The sequence below is a fragment of the Pygocentrus nattereri genome, chromosome 12 (genome assembly GCF_015220715.1).
Source record: "Pygocentrus nattereri isolate fPygNat1 chromosome 12, fPygNat1.pri, whole genome shotgun sequence".
In the NCBI taxonomy this organism is placed as follows: Eukaryota; Metazoa; Chordata; class Actinopteri; order Characiformes; family Serrasalmidae; genus Pygocentrus; species Pygocentrus nattereri.
This window is the reverse complement of record NC_051222.1, coordinates 16,186,698-16,213,840: the sequence shown is the minus strand read 5'-3', so window position 1 is coordinate 16,213,840 and position 27,143 is coordinate 16,186,698. Positions and strand designations below refer to the sequence as shown.

Sequence of the window (27,143 nt, the reverse complement as noted above, 5' to 3'; positions counted from 1 at the left end):
ACTTTTATTATCGAAACGCGCTGGTCGGAGACGCGGCGCTCTGGCCATTTTGTCACGGCGTTTGGCCAAAATTAGTCGCTAACTATGACCGTTTTGCACTTTTCACCCAAGTGCGCTTTCTGTCGGACAGAAACTTTAGGCCAAACCCCTACATGACGGCCGTACGCCTCGGGAATGCGGACGACAAGCAGCGCTTCGGAGATATTTACGGTGTTTATAGCCGTGTGGGTTTTATTTAGGTTAGCATAGTTAGCTACACGCTGACTGAGCTAGCCAGCCGGCTAAGTTTAGCGGAACCGAGAAGCTGAGCTCGGCTGCAGCGTTAGGGTAGCCAGGTTAGCCAGGTTAGCCCGTTTCCTCCTAACTTTGCCACAGAGAGGGAGCAGTTATTTTGCCAGGGCTTTAGGTTTACATGTATACTTTAGTCGCTAGGCTTCATCCCGGGCGTTGGGTTTCATCTCATTTTAGCCAGAACAGTAAAAAGGGGGAGTTTTAATCCGTCCAGCTCGGAGCGCCGCGAACAGAACAAAACAGTGACAGCCTGCCTGCGGTCGCTTTCCTAGCAAAGAAAAAAACAACAAATCCCCCGACATAATGGCAGAAGACACGCGACAGAACAAGAAAGCAAACTTCTCAGGCTTGGCGGAGCATAGCAATGGGATGACAAAGAGCCCAGCTTCTGCTGCGATGGCCTCAAAATCAGGAGCGTCGAAGAAACTGGTGATAAAAAACTTTAAAGGTGAGTTAGCGAGCTAGCGGCGCGGCTAACGCCGGCTAAGCTAACCTAAGCTGCTCTCCGCTCGTAAGTTTATAACAGCAGGGCGCTTGCCAGAAAGCTTCTTCCAGCAGTCCCAGCCCGATGGAAACGATTATATAACCTCAGCTAGCGAAATGTCACGGCCTCTGAAACGTTAGTGATAGCTAGCTGAATGTACTCTTCGCTTCAGCTGAATGAATATAAAACCGGCGCGTGCTGAAATGTAACGGTTAGCGGGCTAGCCATGCTAAGCTAGCCGCTTTTTGTTTGTTTTGAAGTGAGAGGTTTCTTCCGACGGGCAGTCGACACTGACGGAAAATGGCTGTTATAGAGGGAAACAAAAACCGTCGATAAGACATTTCAGGATATATTCACTCCGTTTATTGTTTTAACTTTTAACATTGTCCGTTGAACTGCTGCGTTGTTTTTGTCGGGTACAAACTACGAGGCTGAAGTTGGCTTCCTATTTACCAGTGTCTTGTTGGAATTTTCCCGTTCCACCTTAAATGGTGCAAACAAAACAAACAGCAGCTCAGAAACTGTCGATTTGGAAACTGACTTCAGCTTCGTGTTCCGTTTGGCTTCTTCCGTTTTCGTTAATCTACAGAAGGACGAGGTCAGGTTTCATAATGAATCACGATAGAGGCAGCTGTTTATCTGTTTACAGGTCGAATCAGTGGCATGGGAACAGGATTACACAAAGTGCAATACGGTGTTTTGATTCCCTTTCCTTATTGCTGAATGATGTACAGTGATGTGCTGTAACGTAGAGTTCATAGTAGTAACGCCAGGTTGTGTCTTCCTGGTGCTGGCAAGAACTACACAAAAACACTGACGTACAAACATGCTTTAACAGTTTCTACAGCTTTTTGTTTTAAAGAGGGCTGGACTAATTCAATGTAGTGTTCCATCTCCTTTTCAAAGACATCAAAACTTCTCCTTTCGTTGGAGAATTTACGCCCATGACGTTAAAACTAAACCACTAAAAGTATACAAGTTATCATGTACACATACATATGTGCATTTATCTCTCATTTTCCAAAAGACCAACTATCACCTGCTTCTACAATAAACAATACTTTTGATCAATATTATCAACATTAAAAGCACTAAAGTTTAGCTATTGATATTGACAATGCCAAAATAAGTGACTTACTCTGGGTAGTTGCTGCAGAATTTTACAGTAATTTTTAGAGTATCTTTTCTGTATAAGTTTATGACACTTCTTTAACTTTATTAGTAATTATGTTGTGCTGGCAGTGCTTGAGGCTGTGTGAAAGATGTTGTTTTGATTGGATTTACCTTACGGAAACATTGCTGTCTGCTGACACTTGAAGGGCCTGTATCCTGCATTTTCCTTTCTCCCTTGAGGTCCAGTTTTGATGTTCATGTGATTTTTGTGTTCCAAAAACATGACCTCTTCCAAATTTCTCTTTCTCCTAGTAAGCACTTTTTGTTACTGTGCTTTTAAAACCAATATAAGTGGGTTATGTTCTGAATGGCTGCCCTGTATTATTTTTCATTCATAAAGCTGTCTGGGCTGAAAGACACCTTTTAAGTTTTTGCAGCTTTGTTTCTATATATGGACTGATGAGTGAACAGTATTGCATTTAACTCTTATTTGAAATTTTAAAAATCCACTCTTCCTTGATATGGGCCAGATGTTCAGATTCAACCAACGTTTTCAAACCAGTATTTGATTACAAGTTTATTGTACTTCAGAAGAGTAGAACGTTTAGGTGACACTGGGATACTGTGCTAAAATGTCTGCATTTTATTCATTTTACTGTATTTACAACCCTATACTAGTTAAGGTAGATCTAGTCCTGTGTGTCCTATGTACATATCGGACATCAGCAGCGGCCCACAGTTCCTGTATCAGTGCATCCCTAATTTATTTGTGTTTATTGACAGTGGGCCAGTTTTCCAGGCCCATAGTAGGGCTAAGCCTAGACTATAAACAGTTTTCACAGCGATTCAATATTGTCACTGCAGTGTTGAGACGAGGTTTAGTCCATGTGCAAGAAACCAGCTCGCTGTATTTCTTCATTTCTCTTTTTAGTAATTTGTTCTACTGAAAACACTCAAATCTAGTTTTCTGAATAATCATGTTGTCTCCAACATGCTTGTTTACTATGTTTTTTTTTTTTCTTTCTTTCTAATATTATTTCCCTTTCTCTGTCACATGTATTCCCTTTCCAACAAGTATACATCGTATATAAGTTATACTTGTGGAAGCGGCACGGCAGCAGAATGGCTGTACTTAAAATGCTTGCCTTGTGTTTACAGATAGACCAAAGCTGACTGAAACTTACACAGAGGACACGTGGCTGAAGCTCCGAGATGCTGTTGGTGCTATACAGAACAGCACCTCTATCAAATACAATTTGGAGGAACTTTATCAGGTAGGCTGACCAACTGACCTTGGTTCTGTGTCTTGGAGAAATGCACACATTGCCCTCTGATTTCGAAAAGTGGTATGCATTTAAGGAAACTTACAGAGAAGGGTCCAGCACTGGCATAATCTGTTAGCCTAAATCTGGCCTGCAGACTTTACAAAAGTAAAGCCTAGGCCTTAATTTGACACAGTCTGTGCCTGTAACTTTACATTTTTATATCAGAGGACAAAACAAGTCACTCTGCAGTAATGCTTACATGCCCTATTATACTTCCCCTAGTGCAGGGGTGGGCTATTAATTTTCCCAAGTGGCCACATAAGAAATTGGAACAGTTTTGGAGGGCCAGACTAACATACTTAACTCAGTTCTGCCCAATAACATTACAATGATACAATCAAAACGTGGAGGATTATATCATTATTTAATAACATTTAGCATTGTTTAAAAAAAACTAGCATCACAACCTGACATAAAATAGCATGTTTTTCAAAGACCAGCATTGCTTTAACTTAAATGGCTTACTGTTTCTTGCAATTTTGTGCGATATTACTAAGCTGGTCCTGACTGCTGCATTCCTGGAAGAGTGGAGCTTTGGAGCTTCCGCGGGCTTACTCTTGTAATGGCGATTCAAACTGTAATCCTTAAGCACAGCTACCTGTTCTCCACAAACCAAGCATACAGTTTTACGTTTGACTTCAGTAAATAAATATTTAGAAGTCCGTGTCTTGTTAAAAACTCTGCATTCAGCGTCAATCTTTCTTTTTTTTAACATTAGCCGACATGTTATCTTGAAAGCTGTCCAACACATTTGCTGACACATTTAAGTGAAGCGCACTGACCGTGCAGACGCAAATAAAAAAGAAAACAAAAGGGTTGCCTTCAAAATAAAAGCATTGTAGTCGCATTTCCTGCGTTGTTGTTACACATTTACTTTTCACTTCTAATTTACGTGCTCACACGGTAAGAGTCAGAGGGCCAGTTGTGGCCCATGGGCTGTACAATGCCCAGGTGTGCCCTAGTGCATGATTTGTGCTTTTCTTGCACAACTTCTAGCAGGCTGCACTGTAATCCCTTCTGCAATATTTAGATGAACAGGATTTGATTATTTGTTTAGCTGGTCAGAGCAATTCGGCCTCTGAAACATCTATGGTTAATAGTAAACGCATCAGAATATATTGCAGTATATTGTAGTTCTGCATATAGAATCAGCTATGATTATTACAATTAATAAAAAGTATGTAATAAATGTGCACTGAGTTTAATGAAAGCCCTAATGTTCATTTAAGCCATCACAAGTAAATGATAAGCCCGGTATTTTTAGTATTTCAGTTTTAAGTGTTCTCTGACAACCTGTATTTTGTGACTGGCTCACAAGCCCTGTTTTATATCTTTATTGAAAGCCCCAAGGTTAGAACCGCTAGAGTGGTTCAGTGGCCATGTTGTTCTGTAGTTTCAGCATACTCACATATCAGAATGGCCGAGAGGTCTAAATCGCCAGAATCAAAGTTGTGTACCTTCAAATAAAGAGGTTTCTGGTCTACAAATGGAGGCGTAAGTTGAAATTCCACTTCTGGTGACTGATTCTGTTGGTATAGTGTAGTGGGTAACACCTCTGCCCTCTATGCCACAGACTAGGTTTCAGGCCCTCATCAGGTCAAGCAACCTACCCAATAAGAGTCCTTGGGCAAGATTCTTAACACTGCCTTTGCCTATCTCTTATAAAGTTATCAAGCGTCTGGATAAGAGTAACTGCCAAGTACCTGAATGCCAATTGCAAGCGCACAGATTGTGTTATTTGCATTTGAAAGCTTTGAGTGAAATGAAAGAATTGGCTAAACTAACCTCAATCTCAAACAAATTAATTATTTTTATCATACAACAGAATTTTATTATTTATTCCAAGTTTATTTAGTTATTTTGCTTTATTTACTTCCTTGTAGAGATTTTCCAAGTACAACCCCAATTCCACTGAAGTTGGGACGTTGTGTAAAACACAAATAAAAACAGAATACGATGATTTGCAAATCCTTTTCAACCTATATTCAATTGAATACACTACAAACACAAGATATTTAATGTTCAAATGGATAAATATTGTTTTTTGCAAATATTCACTCATTTTGAATTTTATGCCTGCAACATGTTCCAAAGAAGTTGGGACAGGGGCATGTTTACCACTGTGTTACATCACCTTTCCTTTTAACAACACTCAATAAGCATTTGGGAACTGAGGACACTAATTGTTGAAGCTTTGTAGGTGGAATTCTTTCCCATTCTTGCTTGATGTACAACTTCAGTTGCTCAGCAGTCCGGGGTCTCCATTGTCGTATTTTGCGCTTCATAATGCGCCACACACTTTCAATGGGAGACAGGTCTGGACTGCAGGGAGGCCAGTCTAGTACCTGCACTCTTTTACTACGAAGCCACGCTGTTGTAACACGTGCAGAATGTGGCTTGGCATTGTCTTGCTGAAATAAGCAGGGACGTCCCTGAAAAAGACGTTGCTTGGATGGCAGCATATGTTGCTCCAAAACCTGTATGTACCTTTCAGCATTAATGCTGCCTTCACAGATGTGCAAGTTACCCCTGCCATGGGCACTAACACACCCCCACACCATCAGAGATGCTGGCTTTTGAACTTTGCGCTGATAACAATCCGGACAGTCCTTTTCCTCTTTGGCCCGGAGGACACGACGTCCATGATTTCCAAAAACAGTTTGAATGTGGACTCGTCAGACCACAGGACACTTTTCCACTTTGCATCAGTCCATCTCAGATGAGCTCGGCCCAGAGAAGCCGGCGGCGTTTCTGGGTGTTGTTGATATCTGGCTTTCGCTTTGCATGGCAGAGTTTTAACTTGCACTTGTAGATGGAGCGACAAACTGCGTTCACTGACAATGGTTTTCTGAAGTGTTCCTGAGCCCATGTGGTAATATCCATTACAGAATGATGTGGGTTTTTAATGCAGTGCCGCCTGAGGGATCGAAGGTCACGGGCATTCAATGTTGTTTCCTGCCTTGCCGTTTACTTGCAGAGATTTCTCCAGATTCTCTGAATCTTTTGATGATATTATGGACTGTAGATGATGAAATCCCTAAATTCCTTGCAATTGCACGATGAGAAACTTTGTTCTTAAACTGTTGGAGAAACTTGTTCACAAACTGGTGAACCTCACCCCTTTCAGTCTTTCAGGGATGCTCCCTTTATACCCAATCATGACTCTCACCTGTTTCCAATTAACCTGTTCATCTGTTCCAAACAGGAGTTTTTTGAGCTTTCCTCAACTTTCCCAGTCTTTTGTTGCCCCTGTCCCAAATTCTTTGGAACATGTTGCAGGCATCAAATTCAAAATGAATGAATATTTACAAAAAACAATAAAGTGTATCTGTTTGAACATTAAATGTCTTGTATTTGTAGTGTATTCAATTGAATATAGGTTGAAAAGGATTTGCAAATCCTCGTATTCTGTTTTTATTTATGTTTTACACAACATCCCAACTTCATTGGAATTGGGGTTGTAAGTAGATTCATGTATGTGGCTGTTCTATGCTGTTTTTATCCGTAGAGAAAAGAGTTCCTGAGAGTTCTTTGCATATCATTGCTTTTGGTACAAAACCTTGCATCTCCACAAAGTCATTTTGGACCATTTCTAATGCTCTGTGTGTCACATTCATAAATTATGTATAAATAAGGCAAATATGAAGATAAAAGTATTTGTTCAAACAGCAAAAGGATATAAGTTTTCAGGTTTTTTTTTTTTGTACAATGAATACCACATGACCCTCTGAGTTACAGAACTGTCTTCTGCACAAAACATCAGTTCACCTGTGTGTTTTGTTATGGGCCGACTTCGTGTGTCATAAATTAGATTTGGATTAGTGCTTCCTCTGCCCAGATTGATCATTGCATTACTTGCTGTTCACAAATGCTGATGTAACATTGCTCATTCGTGCCAAGTACAGCAGTCAAGTAGTAAACAAGCAGAACATTCCAGCATATCATGCCAGATTACTGATCATGTTCTGCTTGTCAAGGTACAGTTTAGTAGTTAACTTCATAATGAGTGTGCAATTTAGTTTTTTTTTAATTATAAACATTTTATTTTAAAACATACTTTTCAGTAACTGCTCTAAAACATTTAGTAACTACCCCATTTCCAAAAAAGCTGGGACGCTGTGCAAAATGAAAATAAAAACAATTAAACTCTATATTTAATTGAAAATACTACAAAGACAACATATCAAATGTTGAATCTGAGAAATGTTTTTTTTTTTTTTTTTGGAAAATATTTGCTCATTTTGAATTTGATGCTAACAGCAGGTTCCAAAAAAGTTGAAACGGGGGCAACAAAAGGTTGTGTAATGCTAAAAAAAAAAAATCTTGGTGGCTGATTGACAACAGGTCAGTAACATGACTGAGTATAAAAGAGCATCTCAGAGAGGTGGAGTCTTTCAGAAGTAATGATGGGGAGGGGTTCACCACTCTGAAAGACTGCATCATCAAATAGAGCAACAATTCAAGAAAAATGTTTCTCAAAATAAAATTTGCAAAGAACTTCTGCTTTTCGTTATCTGTGGTACATAATGACATTAAAAGATTCAGAGAATCTGGAGAAATCTTTGTATGTAAGGCACGAGGCCAAAAAACAGTATTTGCTGGACGTGATCTTTGGGCCCTCAGGCGGCACTGCATTAAAAACAGACATGATTCTGTAGAGGAAATCACTGCATGGGCTCAGAAACACTTCTGAAAACCACTGTCTGTGAACACAGTTCATCACTGCATCCACAAATGCAAGTTAAAACCCTAAAGCTCAAAGAAGAAACCAAATATAAATAGGATCCAGAAATGCTACCACCTTCTCTGGGCCTGAGCTCATTTAAAATGGACTGAGGGGAAGTGGAAAAGTGTCCTGTGGTCTGACGAATCAACATTTGAAATTCTTTTTGGAAATCCTGGACACTGTGTCCTCCGAACTAAAGACCACTCAGCTTGTTATCAGTGCATTGTTCAAAAGCCAGTATTCATGATGGTTTAGGGGGGCATTAGTGCACATGGCATGGGTGACGTGCTCATCTGTGAAGGCGGCATTAATGCTGCATGATACATGTTTTGGCAACATATGCTGCCATCCAGGTAACATCTTTTTCAGGGAAGGCCTTGTTTATTTCAACAAGACAAATGTCATACCACATTCTGCATTTTTACAACAGCATTGCTCCGTATTAATAGAGTCCGGAGGCCTGTAGTCCAGACCTGTCACCACTGAAAAATATTTGGTGCATTATGAAATGAAAAATAGGAGACCTCGAACTGTTGAGCAGCTGAAACGTATCACTTTCAAAACTACAGCAGTGTCTCCTCAGTTCCCAAAGCTTAAAGACTGTAGTTAATAGAAGAGGTGATGCAGCACAGTGGTAAACAAGCCCCTGTCCCAACTTTTTTGGAACGTGTTGTTGATGTCAAATTCAAAATGGGCAAATATTTTTCAAAAACCAATAAAATTCCTCAGTTTCAGCATTTGATTTGTTGGTTCTGTACTATTTTCAATTCAATATATGTTTTACATGATTAGCATATCATTGCATTCTATTTTTATTTACATTCTGCACAGTGTCCCAACTTTTATGGAAATGGGGTTGTACTGTAAAACTAATTTATAAATTATATAGTTAGTAAGGACTTAAAATGTGAGCCCACATACAGGCCCCTTGAATTTAATTGGCAAATTAATTCTGGTTCAAACTGGAAATCAATAAGAGGCATAAATTAATATAATCATTTACAGATGTTCTGTTGAACATTGCATTAGAATAAGAAAAGCATTTCACTGTAATAACTGATTGTAAAAATCTATGCTTTTTTGTTGTCATTATTGCAGTTACACTATTGTTTCTTGACTGGCATGATATCTTATTAATAGTTATTATTATTGTTGCTGCTGCTGTTGTTGTTGTTTTTATTATTAATGTGCAGTTTTGTGATTTATTTTATTTTAGTTATAGTTTGTTATATTTTTTATTTTTATTTTTTATAAATACTATCAGGTAATGGAATAATGATTGTCTCTTTTTCTCTCCTTCCCTCTCTTTTCTTCAGGCAGTAGAGAATCTTTGCTCCTACAAGGTCTCCCCCATGTTATACAAGCAGCTCCGCCAAGTGTGTGAGGATCATGTCCAGGCTCAAATCCACCAGTTCAGAGAATATCCTTCACTGTTTGTTCTACTGCGCGACTGTATGAAATGAGATTTCTCCAGCACAGTGTGTGTTGCTGTGTTGTGCTGTTTGTCAGTGATAACCCTTGTCTTTCTAAACCCAAAGCTAGGGGGCAGCATCTTGCTATTTTCATTGCCTAACGTGGCACAATCTCACTAACTGGCAGCTTCCAGATGTTCTGCTGAACAGGTTGTCTCAATATGGAGTTTGAATGCCTTAACCTGCTCTCACAGATTCACTGGACAGCCTGTCGTTTCTGAAGAGGATGAACAGATGCTGGCAGGACCACTGCAGACAAACAGTAAGAAAAAAATACAGAGTGGTAAACTATGAGTGAAAGCCCTGAGGGAACAGAATAGAGCATTTCTTATTGAACTGAATTGTTATTGTTACTGATTTTTTATTTTTTTATTTCTCTTCTCAGTGAATGAACATTTTTTAATGCAGAGTTTTAAAAATGCTTTTTAGTTTTATTTAGTAGGTATTGTGAAATCTGTGAAATTGTGGCCGTGTTCGCATGGCCACAGTGCCTGCTTGACTACCTCGGGGTCAAATCTGAACACATTCAGATTACAAACGAGGTTAAACTTGTCTTTCAAGTTTTTAAGTTGTCTTTTAAGACAACGTCCATATGCAGGATGCATTTTAATGGCAAATGTGAACAGGTTTGTTGTTCAGTGTCCATTTTAATTGTTTTGGCCTTTTTTGAAAACTCTGATTACTTGTTAAGTCATCAAAATAATTTGTAGATTACTCAGTTTCCTAGTCAGTAGTTACAACCCTGTAGCAAAGAAATTTTGAAAAAATGAAAATTAGACAACATGGTAGGAATTGAGAGCTACTGGAGAAATTAGTAGTGCTGCAAATAATTGATTAATGATTCTTCATTGAGAATCCATTGTGAAATATTGTTATGTGTGCATGTGTTTGCGTGTCGTGCAGTTCTCTGATATGATCTGTCTTTCTTCAGATCATGATCCGCAGCATTTTTCTCTTTCTGGATCGCACTTACGTCCTCCAGAACTCTCTGCTTCCCTCCATCTGGTGAGTTAACCAATCAGAAAGCTTCTTTATAAACTTTTCACACACATATTTGCTTTATTGCAGTAATAACTATGCCTGTAATCATTTAGGGACACAGGGTTGGAGCTGTTTCGGACACACATTGTGAGCGACAGCATGGTTCAGAGCCGAGCAGTGGAAGGGATCTTGGAGCAAATAGAGCGAGAGAGGAATGGTGAGACTGTGGACCGGAGTCTCCTGCGCAGTTTATTGGGCATGCTGTCAGACCTTCAGGTAATGGGGTGGTTTCTTGGAAGCATTTTATTATCAGATATAAATGTGTGCTTACCTAAATGACCATTGTGGCAAGTATTGAACTATAGAATATAAACTAGTTTGTGCCTTAAATGGAAGATTTGTTTGGATATATTTTTACTGAGATGTTGTTTACTATGTAAAGCATGGTTCACTAAAAGTTAAAATGATTTGTATCTTTTTTAGCATTGCTCTTCAGTGCAATGGCTGAAGATTGGTGTACATACACAGTATGATGCTTAAACTAGATGCAAAGACTCTCTTAGCAAAAATGGTTCTGTGACTTGTACCAGTAGTGGAATCTCTTTGGAGGTATATAGAAGCATTTTGAACAGGTTTCTTTAAGAACCATATACAGCAGGTTATCAATCATTGAGGAGCTATTTAAACATGAAAGAACCATTTCAATTTTCTTTCTTTTTTTTGTGTTGTCTTACTATATAATCTTTACTACAGAGCCCTTGAAGTGCCTCCAGTTCACAGTTGGAGAAATATTTATAATAACTGTATAGTTAGTAGAGATATTTCTAAATGTCTTGAACTGTAAAAATGCTTAACAAAAAGTAAATACATAAAGACATTTCATCTCTGAACTGGTGGAAATCTTTAAAGTTGACCAGGAACTTTAAAAAAAACTTGATTCATTATTTGACTTGTATTGGCCATAATAGAACTTGTTCGATTATATCGCAGTTTTTCCTTTTTTGGCTCATTACTTCTCTTTTTTTCTGCTTTTTTAGGTTTATAAGGAATCCTTCGAACAGCGGTTTCTAGTAGAGACAGAGCGCTTGTATGCTGCAGAAGGCCAAAGGTTGATGCTAGAGAGAGATGTAAGCACAAAAAGGCTGTTTCTTTTTTGTGTGTTCTCATAAATCTCCTGCTGTATGTGAACCAATGCACATTTACTTGTACACCCATATGTCAACTCTTCAGCTCACAGATTTGAACAGAACTGCTCATATGTGTTTCACTCAGGTGCCTGAATACCTGCACCATGTAGCACGACGGCTAGATGAGGAGAATGATCGTATCATCAGTTACCTAGATCAGAGCACTCAGTAAGTTATGCCTCTGTGTCTGACGGACAGTCCTATTAGCAATAAAAGTGCTGTAAGTTTGAGTTCTGTCTTTTTATGTTACAGAAAACCATTAATTTCAACAGTAGAGAAGCAACTTTTGGGTGAACACATGACGGCCATATTACAGAAAGGTATGTGAAATATTATGTGTTATCGAGAGAGCATTTGTGTGAGTCTTGCACAGATCGGATACACTGGGTTGGTTTTGGCACAGTACTGCTATCGGGGAGGTGTGACGGATCCACCTCTCCATACTGTTTCACAGTTCCTCTTCATGCTTGCTATTAGCTTGATCATAACTGGACAGTGAGATGTAAAGCCATTTACACCTGGCTGTTTCATATGTCTTGCATGGGTCTCTGATGACCACATTTGGTTGGGTTCCATGACTGAAAGAAGGATATCGCATGTATTCACTATGTTAGTCTTTTGCAGGCAAAAGTGTACCTTAATTGTTCATGTAAATGTGAGGGCTCTAACAAACGTTAAGATATTGTGGATTGTTAACGTAATTTGTTAATAAATGGGAGAGGAGAGTGAAAAATAAGCTAAGCGTCTGTTTTGTCTCTGCTGTGACTACAAAGCTGAATATTCTAGATGCAGTCAATATATATCGTAATATATACAATCAGTCAAAATAAAAGCCCCTCTTAACACACGTCAGGCTACAGTCCTCATTAAACTAATTCCTAGTGTGAGTCTGTGTGCAGTATTATTTGTGTGTGTGAGAGACTGAGAAGGCCTGTCAAGATCATGAAACATTACGTTTGTTTGCTATAACTCAGCTGATGAAAGCACATGCAGTTCTGTTGTTGAACATAAAGATATGCATGTTGGGCATAAATTTAAGATGGAAAGCTTATGGTAAAAAATAATTGTGATCTGGTGATTATGTAATCATTGTGAAAGGCTTGAGAGAGAGAGAGAGAGAGAGAGAGAGAGTGAGTGTGATCACATAAAATAACTCTACTCCTTTCTGACCCTCAGGACTGTGCACTCTGTTGGATGAGAATCGTGTGACTGAGTTGACTCTACTGTACCAGCTCTTCAGTAAAGTGAAAGGAGGTCTGCCTGTACTGCTGCAGTTCTGGAGAGATTACATAAAGGTACACACAAACACACATGGTCACTGATGATAAAGCAGCTGTATTAGCGTATTTTGTTTTTGTTGATGTTGAATTGTTGATATATCCAAGTAGGTGTTTCTTACATTTGTAAGCATGTGCACAAGTTATATACTCTGCTGCCAGTACGTGAAGCACTGAAATGTATTGTTTATATATATATATATATATATATATATATATATATATATATATATATATATATATATATATATATATATATATATACAGTGCCCTCCATAATTATTGGCACCCCTGGTTAAGATGTGTTTTTTAGCTTCTAATAAATTGAGGGTTTTTTTAAATAATATAGGACCACGATGGAAAAAAGAGCAAAATCCAACCTTTATCTCAAGTGCATTTATTCAGTAGGAAAAAAATCCCACATTAAGAAATAATTGTTTAACATCAAATAATGTGTGCCACAATTATTAGCACCCCTGATGTTAATACTTTGTACAACCCCCCTTTGCCAACAAAACAGCACCTAATCTTCTCCTATAATGTTTCACAAGATGGGAGAACACAGAAAGAGGTATCTTCGACCATTCCTCTTTGCACAATCTCTCTAAATCATCCAGCGACCTGGGTCCTCTCCTCTGCACTCTCCTCTTCAGCTCACCCCACAGGTTTTCAATGGGGTTAAGGTCTGGGGACTGAGATGGGAGGAGCTTGATTCTGTGTGTGGTCAACCATTTCTGTGTAGATCTTGCCATATGTTTAGGGTCATTATCTTGCTGAAAGACCCAGTGACGACCCATCTTCAGCTTTCGGGCAGAAGCCACCAGATTTTGTTTTAAAATGTCCTGGTATTTCAAAGCATTCATGATGCCATGCACCCTAACAAGGTTCCCTGGGCCTTTGGAAGAAAAGCAGGCCCACAGCATCACTGATCCTCCCCCGTATTTCACAGTGGGCATGAGGTGCTTTTCTGCATACTCAGCTCTTGTGTTACGCCAGACCCACTTACAGCATTTGTTGCCAAAAAGCTCTATCTTTGTTTCATCTGACCAAAGCACACGGTCCCAGTTGAAGTCCCAGTACTGCTTAGCAAACTCCAAACGTTTACGTTTATGATTGTGAGTGAGAAAAGGTTTTTTCCGTGCATGCCTCCCAAACAGCTTGTTGGCGTGTAGATAGCGTCTGATGGTTGTTTTGGAGACTTCGTGACCCCAAGATGCTACCATTTGTTGCAGTTCCGTAACAGTGAGCTTTGGAGAACTTTTTATTTCTCTTATCATCCTCCTCACTGTGCGTGGTGGCAAAATAAACTTGCGTCCTCGTCCAGACTTGTTTACCACTGTTCCAGTTGTTTTAAACTTCTTAATAATTCCTCTGACAGTAGATACGGACAGGTGTAGGTGAGTGGCTATTTTCTTGTAGCCATTGCCTGACCTGTGAAGGTCAACACACATCTGCCTTACTTGAATGCTATGTTCCTTTGTCTTTCCCATGTTGAAGAGAAATGGCCTCTGTGTCACGTCATAATTATACCCCAGGGAAACAGGAAGTTGTGAATTGCTAATTAAATGTTCCTACATACTTTGATTAACTTCGTAAACTACTGTAGAAGTGACAGAAATTCTTTAATTACATTTATTTCCTAAGAATTGTTAGGGGTGCCAATAATTGTGGAACAGGTGATTTTATGAAGAAAAATTATTTCTTAGTCAGGGATTTTATTTTCCCCCTAAAACTCTACTTGAGTTAAAGGTTACATTTTTCTACAATTTTCAGTGTGACAGTATGTTTCCACAATAAAAACTGAATTTATTTTAAGGCTTTTGACACATCTTAACCAGGGGTGCCAATAATTATGGAGGGCACTGTATATATAAACACCTCTGTGACATTGCAGTGTTGACAATGCTCTGGAGTGGGGAGACGTGATCTCATGAGAATACAAGTTTGGGGATAACTTGTTAAACTTTTGGAGTGCATCTCATCTAAAACCCACCCCAAAATTAACTTACAGATGCTTTTTTACTGTCCAGAATACAATTAACAAGAAAAACTCAGCTGGCTAGTAAAAGGCTATCATTAGCTAACGGCACTGTTTATCTCTTGTAACTAATAACGTTTGTTTTTACTGCATGTATATTTGAAGTTTGACTTTTCAGTCATGCTAACTTGCGATCAATCCAAGAGCTATAATTTGTAATATTACATCCACAGTATGGGCTCCATATGTTGGCCAGTAAGTGTTCAGTGTTTAAAAACCCAGTAGCACTGCTCTGCCCAACACACAGTCCTGCGTTACCATGTCAGTGTCACTGCTAGACAGCAGTGTCTAGTCAGCAGTTGTCCTATTGTGCTCCCTTTCCGTTGATAGATGGGAGGGTGGGGTGGGTTATAAATTGTGCAGCAATAAATGGGCTGCAAGTGTAGGTATGCTTGTCAGCGAGTCTACTGGGAACCGCATTTACTCCTATGAAGTTCTCAATGCAAACTTGTCAGAAGCTTAGCTATCATCAGTAGTCCAGCCCCTGCTGGCTCTTTCCTATTTTATCCCTTGTTTAGGCAGTGTTGTTTTTGTCCTGCAGAATTTTGGGGGTGAAATTGTGGGCTCTCCAGAGAAAGACAAGGACATGGTGCAGGAGCTGCTGGACTTTAAGGACAAGATGGACAATGTAGCACACCGCTGCTTCCAGAGGAACGAAACCTTCATCAACGCCATGAAGGAGGCCTTTGAGAGCTTCATTAACAAAAGACCCAACAAACCAGCAGAGCTCATTGGTGAGAGGGGAGATGGGTTAGCATTTAAATATATGTCTAATGTTACACCTTTTCGAGTTTGATTGCTGGAGATGCCATAGCCGTCTGTAGCCAGGAGTCCAAAAGAGCATAATTGGCACCTACTCAGAAATTGCTGTTTCTGAGTAAGGGGCCCTCCCTCTTCCTGTAATGCTAACAAACATGGGCGTCTGTTAGATGATGTAATATAATTGGTAGTTGCTGCTCTTTAAGTCTGTTACTGTCCAATGGCATTGCATTAGAAGCAGTTAGAAAAGATGTGGTGGTGCTTGATGTGCCATGAAGGAAACTCCTGCTAGCCGTCTACGTCCATGGTAGGAGAGATTTAACTAAATGGTGGTATTGGCAGTGACCAAACCGGGGAGAAAATTGGGCAAACATCCCTCCAAAATCCACATTTTTATACAAATAGTATTAAATATCTTGCGTACTTGAGTGATTTTTATACCTGATTGTTCAGTTGATTTAGTGAGTTACGTTTTTTTTTTTTTTTACTTTTCTAAAAATGTGCTCATAAAATTCAGCAATTGAGCAATTGACACTGGCAGTTGTGACTGGAAATATTTTTTATAGTATATAGAAGGTTGTGTAATAAGTAATATAATTGTAATCCCTAGTATGCAGAGATATAGATATATAGTACATGGTCTGTAAATAAAATAAAACAGGGCTGTCTCAGCACATATAATTGGAAAGCCAGAGAGTAGGATGCATTTTGAAACAACAGTTACACTCCAATGCAGTGGGTTCCTGTGAAGTAGCATTCTATATGCACACATGCTGACATGAATGAGTCCATAAGCACTGTGATTGTGATTCATCAGTACTGTGATGGCTATGCATAACGAGAGGAGTTTAGTTAAAAGGGAGTTAAAAAACATTCTTATCAAATGAACTGTTTTGCTCCAGCTGAATTATACATAGTCAGCCCTTAAGCACACATTGCCCATGCTTTCTGTGCTGCTGTTACTGATTTAAGCAGGTTTACCTGATGAAATCTCCTCCCACTGTTTGCTCTACTGTATTTGTAGATAGATATTTTAGTGTATGTACATTGTCATTTAAAACCTTGTGGGTCACTAGCTTTAGTAAATGTTTCTCATGCAAATTTGCATGTTTTCCTTGTCACTTAGCAGTCACTTAATGTATTAAAGACTAGTTAGCTTATTTTGAGGAAAACAGTATCACTAATGTAAATATGAATAATCTCTTACACAATTTGTCCCCTTGTTATATCTGCACCCTTTAGCATCTTTGAACAATACTGTTTACTTTTAACAACAGTTTGGAAAAGAAAACTTAAAGATCACTACTTTATTTATTTGTTTTTGAATATTTATCTATTTTTCTTCCCAATATTAGTCATGGCCTATTCCACCCATTAATTAGGTCTTAGGGGTAAGGTTAGAATTGCCGCTAGAGTGGAACTGAAGGTCCAGCACAGTTTCCCTGCTGTATAATGCCTGCTAAACTTGGTAATTAGCTGCTTAGTTGAATCAAGTATGTTTTGAGCAGAGAACTCTCACTGAAAACACTAAAAGGTAGAAGCTGTCCTGGAATCAGCTGCTTCTGGACTTTATGCTTCTGATCTACCTGCCACTCTGCAGCATTGAGACCAGACAGTGGCTTGGGTGGGTCTTTTATGATCTTCTAAGGGCTCAACATACAAAAACCAGTTTGTTTCCTCAGATTTAAGTCTTTAGTTTTTAAACTTATGGATATCTAAAATGTCTTGTATAAAACTCTTTGTTTGCCGGTTTGACCACCACTGAGCTTCTTGCTTTACGCTGTGCAGTCCTCACCCTCAGATCTTTTCTTTTCCCAGTTTACTTCATACTAATAATGATTGCTATCCGGTGTCGACCATAGGAGGATGGGTTCCCCTTCTGAGTCTTGGTTCCTCTCAAGCTTTCTTCCTCTTTTAGGGAGTTTTTCCTTGCCACCGTCGCCGCTGGCTTGCTCATGGGGGTTTGGACCCAGATTTTCTTTTCTTTTTCTTTCTGTAATACTGATTGTTCTGTAAAGCGCTATATAAATCAATTTTGCTTGCTTGCCAAGGTAATGCTAGCCTCTGATGCTATGGAGTGCAGTATAGTGGAGCAGGAGCAGCTTGGTTAACGGCTCAACACTTTCAATGGAAAAATGTGAACACAACAAGTTACAACAAGTTAACCATTAAAAAGCAATTAACCTCCCATTGATGGAGCCAACACTTAAGCTGAAAAGTACTAATGAAGAAAAAACCCTTTTGACAGGAAGCAAATGCATCTATGTAAAGATCAGTTAAGCCCCTCTGTGGTCAGAAAAAGGGTTATGAACAAGAAGTGTGAGATAGCTTGTGTAGGGGACAGGAAGTACGCCTTATATATGTATGTTAGTTGGTCAACTAACTTCAGTGACAACAATGTTTGTGCTACAGTGGCCTGTTAGGTACACCTAATAGTTACCATGGTATCAGATAAGTAAGACTTAATTATGAGCTCTACATAAAGAAAATCCAGTGTTGGTTCAAGGTGACATGGTATGTGGTGCTGCAGTCGTTTAAAGATGCAGTATTACTTGTATTACTACAGTGTTTCTCTGTTAGATTCTGATACTCTTTGGAGCTCTTGTGGTTGGATCACTCAGGTTGTTCACTTGGTTTGATTCATTCATGAGAGCTTTTGTCACGGGAAGGTTTTTTCACTCAGCTTCTCTCTTTGTCTGTATGTGTGTGTGTTTTTCCTCCAGCCAAATATGTGGATTCTAAACTGCGTGCTGGTAACAAAGAGGCCACAGAGGAAGAGCTGGAGAGAATCCTCGACAAGATTATGATCATCTTCCGCTTTATCCACGGTAGAGCACACATGCTTATGTCTGTTTCTGAAATAATAAAAAGAACTGCTGTAAAAAATCCTTGGTATCTGGGATTGATATGTATTTTTTCACTGCCTAGATATCCTATTTACTAAGTTGAGTGTTCTTACATTTATATTTGTGTTACAGGTAAAGACGTCTTTGAAGCGTTCTACAAGAAAGACTTGGCAAAGCGATTACTGGTGGGCAAAAGTGCCTCAGTGGATGCAGAGAAGTCCATGCTGTCCAAGCTCAAGCACGGTAAACCTGTCCTCCTAGTCTACTTTTGCCTTTTCAACATCATTTCCCTTGAAAGGGAAGTATGGAGGAAATACCCTTGACCGAAACTTCAATGATAAGTAACTATGGAAACCCCAAAGGCTGATTTCCCAACCTTGAGGCACGAGGCCCTCTGTAATCACATGATGGCGCGAGCGGGAAGTGAGCTCAGTGGCTGTGGTTTAACACCAATGCTGAGCATGTTTGCAGTGTTGCAAATTTTGTGCAGCAGTGATCAGATAACGTAGTGCATTATAGCATCATGTCTTTAATTCGCAAAAACGTATATGTACTGACTTGTTCACTGAGGAATCCTCTTGGAGATAAAAAAGAGCAACAAATACATACTTTTTGTCTAGACAGTCGTTGCACTTTCACATAATATAAACTGTGTCAGTATTTACTATATGAGGACTCGTTTTCTGTTCGTTACCATGATGATAACCCAAAAGAAAGTTTGTTTTGTTTTGTTTTTTAATACATATTTTAAAAATTCAGTAACATATTAAATTGAAAATGCAGCATTGACATGAACATAAATATGAAAATTGTGTGATTTACATAGAGTAAAAACATTTTCAGCACTGATGTCCAGTGAGAGCAACAGTGGCTGCATGCTCCACCCAAAGAGTGTGGTTTTCATGTATATAATTTTGTGAATTTGGACCATGCATGAAACAGGCTTTTTTTCCCTAAAAGAAGATCCTAACAATCATCGCCTTGTGCGCTCGCATACTCAAACACTCAAGCTTATAACAACCGAATGCTCTAATTACAGGCTAAATGGATACGCTCCACCATCACCAGAAGCTCTGGTGTAAGCCAGAATAAGAGAACATGGCCAATGACTCAGTTAATCACGTACCCTCAGAGTCCTCTGAGACACTGATAATGAGATTGTGCTCTTTTGCAGAGTGCGGTGCGGCCTTTACCAGCAAGCTTGAGGGCATGTTCAAAGACATGGAGCTGTCCAAAGACATCATGATCCAGTTCAAACAGGTATGCAGCCACCTCTAAGAACCTTCAAATAAGTACATGTTTGGATCTAAATAGGTGTCTCTGTGTTTTCCCCTAAACAATGTTTTGGACTTTTGCCTGGGTTTGAAGGGTTTGTAATTTTTGATCTTGTTAAAAGAAAATAATTTTTAAAATATGTTCTTCAGGAAAACTAAAGTTTGATCTAATATTCCTCTAAGGGTTTTACTTTGTTAGCCTGAAGAGCCATGTTAATATGCAAACCTCCACAATTACAGCTTTTTCAAAAAGCACCACCTAGTTTTAATCAGAGGTTTCACAGAAAATAGTGAAGTGTTGCATAGGTCTCAGCAAGGTGTCAGCTCATTGCATGTGGTTGAAAGAGATGTGGCATTCTGAAGAGTTAGAGCCCTGCCTGTTAGCATAGATGAACATTGGCTAGACACCTAGTTCTAGTAAATGAGATCTTTGTTTCTTTTTCTTTTTGTCCTCAGTATATGCAGAACCAGAGTGAGCCCAGCAACATAGAACTAACTGTCAACATCCTCACCATGGGCTATTGGCCAACCTACACCCCCATGGAGGTCCATCTACCCGCTGAGGTTGGTTTGTGTGAGGGCAAATGAGGGAAATATTGCACAAAAACATGGAAATAAAAAGGGATTATTACAGAAACGTTTGATGTGTTTTCACCCACAATCTGCTCTCTGTCCACAAATCATCTATTCAAAAACTCATGTGTGTTCCAGCATGACACACGGGTGATCTTCAGGTCATGAAGCCTAGTTTGTTTGTGAAGCCAGCACATGATGGAGAATAGACTGCTGTCTGATCACTCAGACATTGCCATCAGTGGTTTGGGATTGGCAATGCAATTTGGACAAGCATTAATGTTACTGTGTCTTTATGTATATGACTTAATGTTTAAAGTGACACTCTGGACATGTTGGATTTAAATACTAAGAAAACCACCACATCTAATGTATCTTATTTTCGGAACGAAGTTTTGAAAAACAACTGCTAAATGTGTCACAATCACTAAATTTTAGCTAGCAATTAAGAATGTAATTATCTTTTTGTGTCCATTGTTTGTAAATATCTAACTACAGCTTAAAGCAGACAAATTAGCTTAACTTGCTGCCTATGTTTACTTATCAGCTAACACTGGTTGTACTGTCGTATCAGCAACACTAAATCTTCATAAGAGTGAAAGTATAAGCAAAAAACTCATTCTGCCAGCATACATGGTAAAAAAAAGCAAGTTAGAACATTTTTTTTCATGGGCGTTATGATGTCTGAGTGAAAGATCACCAAAAGCAAATGGAAGTGTTTTATTGCAGTAATCTAACTGTGTAACTGTCTTTAAATTATCATTACACTGGATAGGGTGGAGTACTTGACTGGCAGTAACAACTCAACAACAAACTTTTTTTGTTGTTTTCCTTATGGTCTTCTTTGTTGGAGATACAGCTGTCTCTAGTAGTTTTCTGGTAGCTTTTCTGTGTGCTAAATTTTCCTAAATCATTTTTTTGTCATGTCTTAACATTCATTTCCAGTAGGCTCTAACCACTTTAAAAAAAAAAAAAAGTTCAACATATTTTACTAGGAAAATACTGAAAGCAACACATTTTATGTTTAAAAAAGATAAGAATGGTAGGAGTCTTGTTTATGGACTTGAACCCTGGTATGCTGCCAGTCCCTCTGGATTTAGCTTTTGCTTCTTCATATTTCAGTTGAAATGTGTATTTAGTAGGAAAAATAATAATAATAAATGTGTGTTGCTAGGACTAGCAAGCTTATAGATCAGTAGCTAGGCTCAGATCAGTCCAGAATAGTTGACACCTCAGTAATTCCCAGTGGTTGTATTGTGCATTTTCATAATGCATGTTTGGGTATTGCAGTGAGAGAATATTAAAACAATACAAAATCATTTTGTTGAACAGAGATGTAATGCTGTCCCACAGAATACTGCAAAATATAACAAATTAAGTATTAACCTTGAGTTTTAAGGTAAGACTGTATCTTTGACTTCTCCCAGACAGAACTAAGTCACTGGTGTACTTGTAGTTGTGTGTGAAGTCAAATGTTTGACAGCCACTAGGTAGTTGCCCAGTCACTGACAGAGAAAGCACCTAGCATTGTGTTTTCTCTCTCTCTCTCTCTGTCTCTCTCTCTGTCTCTCTCTCTCTCTCCCACTTTCTCCCTCTCTCTCTCCCTCCCTCTCTCTGTCCCTCCCCCCCTCCCTCTCTCTCTGCCCCCCCTCCCTCTCTCTCTCTGCCCCCCCCCCTTCCCTCTCTCTCTCTGTCCCTCTCACTCCTCCCTCTCTCTCTGCCCCCCCTCCCTCTCTCTCTCTGTCCCCCCCCCTCTCTCTGTCCCTCTCACTCCTCCATGGAGTTCTGTCATATGTCACATTTTAAATGAATCATGGACGACAAGACAAAAGCTGCATACAGTAGCTACTGTGGCCTTTTAGACCATAATCATTATTTAAAAACTGGATCTGTCTTTAGTTTGTTGTAGAACTGTAAATTCCAGTAGAGACTTTCTTGGATTGGCTTGTAACATGGTAAAAAGCAACACTGATGCATACTGGACTCCTGTTTGCTAACTGTGGTGCATTAAAAGCTGACCCCAGTACTAAGACAAAGATGGTAAAAAGGGACAATAAGCTTATTCACACAGGAAGTACAGAAGAGTGAATAAAACAAAGCAAACATAGTCCTTAGCAGCAGTAAATATTTTTACATGCATTGTTCAACAGTGTACACTGTTGAAACACTTAAATGTGGTGCTTAGCAGCAGCTGACTATACTAGTACAATGTGAACAATAGAAAGTGCCATGTGCAAATAAAGCAAAATATAATGCCTCCCATGTAAAGTGAATGAAATCCATAGGTGGAGTTCTCAAGATACAAATTGTTGTAATTTTGCATACAAAGATTTTATTCTTGTTCAATTTTGTGTACAGTTTGTAAAAATTCTGTGTATAAAACCTGTTCTGTGTAAGTACCAAAGCCGTTGTGTGACATGTGGGTTTTTGGTCTTGTTTATTCAGATGGTGAAGCTTCAGGAGGTATTCAAGATGTTCTACCTGGGGAAGCACAGTGGGCGAAAGCTTCAATGGCAGCCCACACTGGGCCACGCAGTACTTAAGGCTGAGTTTAAGGAGGTCGGTCTCTTTTTACAGTCAGTCTATTGCTCAATGAACTTAGTTCTGTGAAAAACTGGATTTACAAACTTTTCTCTTTATTCCACTTAAGCAAGTCATGAGATTGCTTAACATGTAGACACCATTAGATAGATACAAAGCGTGTCTTGACTGATTGACTATGTTTGGAATAAAAGGACATTTGTTTAAATCAAATTTTTTGGCTTTCACTTTAACCATGGAAATGCAGTGTTCAAATGTTTAATGCTCATACTTAATATCAACATAAGTTTGGAGGTTGGCATCTTGAAAGTGTTAATGCATTTTGTCTCTCTGTAGGGTAAAAAGGAGCTGCAAGTATCTTTATTCCAGACACTTGTCTTACTCATGTTTAATGAAGGGGAGGAGTTTACACTGGAGGAGATCCAGACAGCTACTGGAATAGGTAAAAATGGCTGTTTGCTGGTTTTTCTTCAGTTTTCGTTCCCTTTTTGATATATATATATATAATATAAATAATATAAAAATCTTAAAAGGTGTCAGTTTTGGACCCACTTGAATTTTTTAGGAAAAAAATCTAATTGACATATGTCCAAAATATGTAGATACCTTTTCTAATTTGAGAGTTTAACTACTTAATGTGCACCCACCTAATGGCATTAGACAACCACACATGAGCCTAAGGTTGCCACGATTGGCTCGAGGGTTACCCCTCAGCATCGGGCTATGGAGCATTAGAATTGTTATCTGCAGTGATTGGACATCATGCAGTACATTTTGGGATGACTTGGAGTGACATTTGTGATCCAAAACCAATCATCCAACCTCACTAATGCTCTTGTGGCTTAATGCAGTCAAATCAACTCAATATTAATACTTTTCATTCCAGTTGAAACTTTAGTTTAGCAAGTGTCTACAAACATTTTGACATATCTAATGAATATTCCCATTCATATTTTCACTATTAAAGACCACTTGAGCCTTGACCATCTTGTGTACATGAAGTTATTTAAATGTGGCTGTGGTTACATTATGTCTTTATAATGGTGCTTTTTTTTGAGTAGAAACTGATGAACAGGTCTCATGTTTTCTCAGAGGATGGTGAGCTGAGACGCACACTGCAGTCACTGGCCTGTGGAAAAGCCCGTGTGCTTAATAAAAATCCCAGGGGGAAAGACGTGGAGGATGGGGACCGCTTCAACTTCAACAATGACTTCAAGCATAAACTGTTCCGCATTAAAATCAACCAGATTCAAATGAAAGAGACGGTATGTCGTTCACTGATCTTCCTGTTTTTCTTTTACTCGCTGAATGTGTCATCCTTTCTAATTTCCTGTACTTTCTTACAGTCAGATCATCTTGCTCTTGGTTTTCTGTGTGTTTTTCATGTCAACAGCCTTTGTCTTTGTCTCCATCACCATCTCCCACAATTTATTTTTGGTAAAAACAAATGTGGTTGATGGGGGGGGGGGCATCCTGTACCACAGGATCTGTTTTTTGGATAGTCTGGTTGACCCTAAGCATGAACATAAATTACGTTTCTTTTTCAGTTTTGAGCAGAGTCTCTCTTCTTTCTTATGTACTTTTTCTCAGGTGGAGGAACAAGTGAGCACCACGGAGCGAGTGTTCCAGGACAGGCAGTATCAAATAGACGCTGCAGTGGTTAGGATCATGAAGATGAGGAAGACCCTCAGTCACAACCTGCTGGTGTCGGAGCTCTACAACCAGCTCAAATTTCCTGTCAAGGTATAGCACTCTGCGCTTCTATGAAGCATCATAGACAAGAGTAATTAAGCCTTGAGCTGGTTGTTTAGGTCTCTTAAACTCTCATGGAACTGTATGTGGGTTTTTACTTCAGTTTCTCAATCTCATAACTTGCATGGTAGTTTCGTAGTTGTTACTGAATAATTTTAGTAGATACTAAATAAGTCATGCTAATGCAGGTCCATAAAAATATTTAAAATAGTCTGAAATAAATTATAATTACAATTTAAATGCCTCAAATAACATTAAATTGAATTTGTTTGGTCTTAGATTTTATGATACAGAAAGTTGTCTTATTTTTATGTATTTGGGGTGTTTTTTGTGGAAAACGTTTCACATCGTGTGTCACACATACGGGGCATTGATAGTTATTCATCATTTGTCATGCATTTAATTCAATTCAATTCAACTTGGTCATTATACAATACAGAGTAGTACAGTATAACGAAACATTATCGGGCTACTTTTCCAGTGCAGTAATCAGTGCAAAGACAAAAGACAGTAAAAGACAGACAAAATGTGCATAGTCAATAGGTACAGGTGCCGAACGTAGACAAGATGTGCATAGGCAAGTGTTATAGGTGTATTGGACGTATAGACAGTTAGTGCATAGTCAGATATTCAAGTGTATTGGGTGTATAGACAGAAATGTCCATGGTGAATTGCAGGACAGTACAGTAAATGCAGAAGTACTATTGGTAAAAATAGAGATGTAAACGGTGATCTGTATATAAAGTGTACAGTGCAGGTACAGAGTTGCAGCATAATGTTCAGGTAACATTTTAAATAAACAGTAACAGTATAAATATATAAATATACTAGAAATAAGGCTAGCCAGAGATGAAGTGCACAGCATACAGTCCTCTGAGCTGGTGGAGCTTGGGTGATCATGCTGATCATTAAAAGACTGTAGTGTTGTTGTTAAGCCCAGGTTGATGCTGCCGGTGTGAGCAGTTTAATTAACATTACCTGCTGACATGGATGGATGGATGGATGGATGGATGGATGGATGGATGGATGGATGGATGGATGGATGGATGGATGGATGGATGGATGGATGGATGGATGGATGGATGGATGGATGGATGGATGGATGGATGGATGGATGGATGGATAGATGACTGAGTAATTAGCCTGCACGTTAGGTATGCTGCAAGTTTGTTTGAGTAAAGAGTCATAGTGACTCTGCTCTTTACATGAGCTTCACACAAACATCGCAACACTCACATTTAAAGATGTACCCTCATTCACACCCACGCAACCCTCATGCTTTGTCTCACACTTCCTCCCACCAGCCCGGAGACCTGAAGAAGCGCATTGAGTCCCTCATCGACAGAGACTACATGGAGCGCGACAAGGAGAGCCCCAACCAGTATCACTATGTAGCTTGAGGACTAGGCGGGAGACCCTGGAACTGCCCCTTTCTCTGGACAGCGGGTCCCTGCTTTCCACGCCCACTGCACGCAAGCAGGCCTTTACCTGCCTGCCTGGCCCCAGGACAGCTTATAGCCCACCCTTCACTGACCCCTAAAACCCTGCCATGCCTACCGAGCGTAAACAGGCTTGTCATGGGGGGGGGGATTTACTGTACTTTGGAGGGATGGGGTTAGGGGGCAAACTACTAGGAGGAAGAGGTGAATGCTCAGCTGATGATTTCCACAAAAAAGCACTTTTTTTCTCTTCATCACTTTTTGTTTTTTTTTTTCCTTTTTATTTGAGTTTTGGTTGTGATTATTTTGTGGTCAGTCCATTCTATTCTAGCAGTTTTATGTTAAATCTATCTTTCTCTATTATTCTCTCTCACCATGCCTGTCTCTCTTTCTCTCTGTCTTTATCTGTCTTGTATTTTAATTTAGTTGTTTTTGGTTGTTCTCACTGCTGATTTGTTAATAGAAAATAGCTACTAGAAAACAGGACTTTGTTATTTCAGTTGTGCAAACGCAGTAATGAATGGCAGAAGTTCCTGTGAGCTTCAGGGTTTCTGACAAATTGTCACTCAGGCTTTGGAAATCTGGGGGAAAAACAAGCATTTTACACACTAACACACATAGACATGCACTTCAAAGTGTGACCTCTTCGGAATGACTTGGTCTCTAAGCTTCACACACTGAAAAAGATAAAGACAAGTGACGCGAGCAAATGAATGATTCTTTGCTATGGCTCGACAAGTACCTTTCTGTGTGTTTGTGTTATGAGTGTTTGTGTGTGTGTGTGTGTGTGTGTGTGTGTGTGTGTGCGCGTGTGTGTGTACACCTGTGTTAACTTTTTTTTTTTCTTCTCTCAGTTCTCATTTGCCACAAAACATCTCTGGCACGTCAAGTTTTTGTAGACCACAAGATTCTATTCTTTGTAAGTGCATAAAGATATCAAAGAATTAAATCATATTTAATTAGAATATTGTGACTCCAGGTGTGACATCAACACACAGCACCTGTGTGGGTCTGTGTGCATGGCTGCGTGTGTTCAGAGGGCAAATGAATATGTCATTCATTTGA

The 27,143-nt window shown here is 39.2% G+C and overlaps 1 protein-coding gene across 1 annotated transcript; it reads left to right on the top strand.

Moving 5' to 3' along the window:
• Positions 1 to 33: 33 nt before the first annotated feature.
• On the top strand, positions 34 to 27,143 carry cul4a (cullin 4A). The gene is made up of 20 exons (XM_017701844.2): positions 34 to 739; positions 3,047 to 3,162; positions 9,256 to 9,359; positions 9,604 to 9,673; positions 10,343 to 10,416; positions 10,506 to 10,668; positions 11,430 to 11,519; positions 11,665 to 11,747; positions 11,832 to 11,899; positions 12,756 to 12,874; positions 15,436 to 15,628; positions 18,377 to 18,481; positions 18,632 to 18,742; positions 19,674 to 19,759; positions 20,230 to 20,337; positions 22,792 to 22,905; positions 23,224 to 23,329; positions 23,980 to 24,152; positions 24,478 to 24,630; positions 25,944 to 27,143. Exons 1-20 carry the CDS (start codon positions 595 to 597, stop codon positions 26,037 to 26,039), a joined length of 2,277 nt encoding a protein of 758 aa, XP_017557333.1. The 5' UTR covers positions 34 to 594; the 3' UTR covers positions 26,040 to 27,143.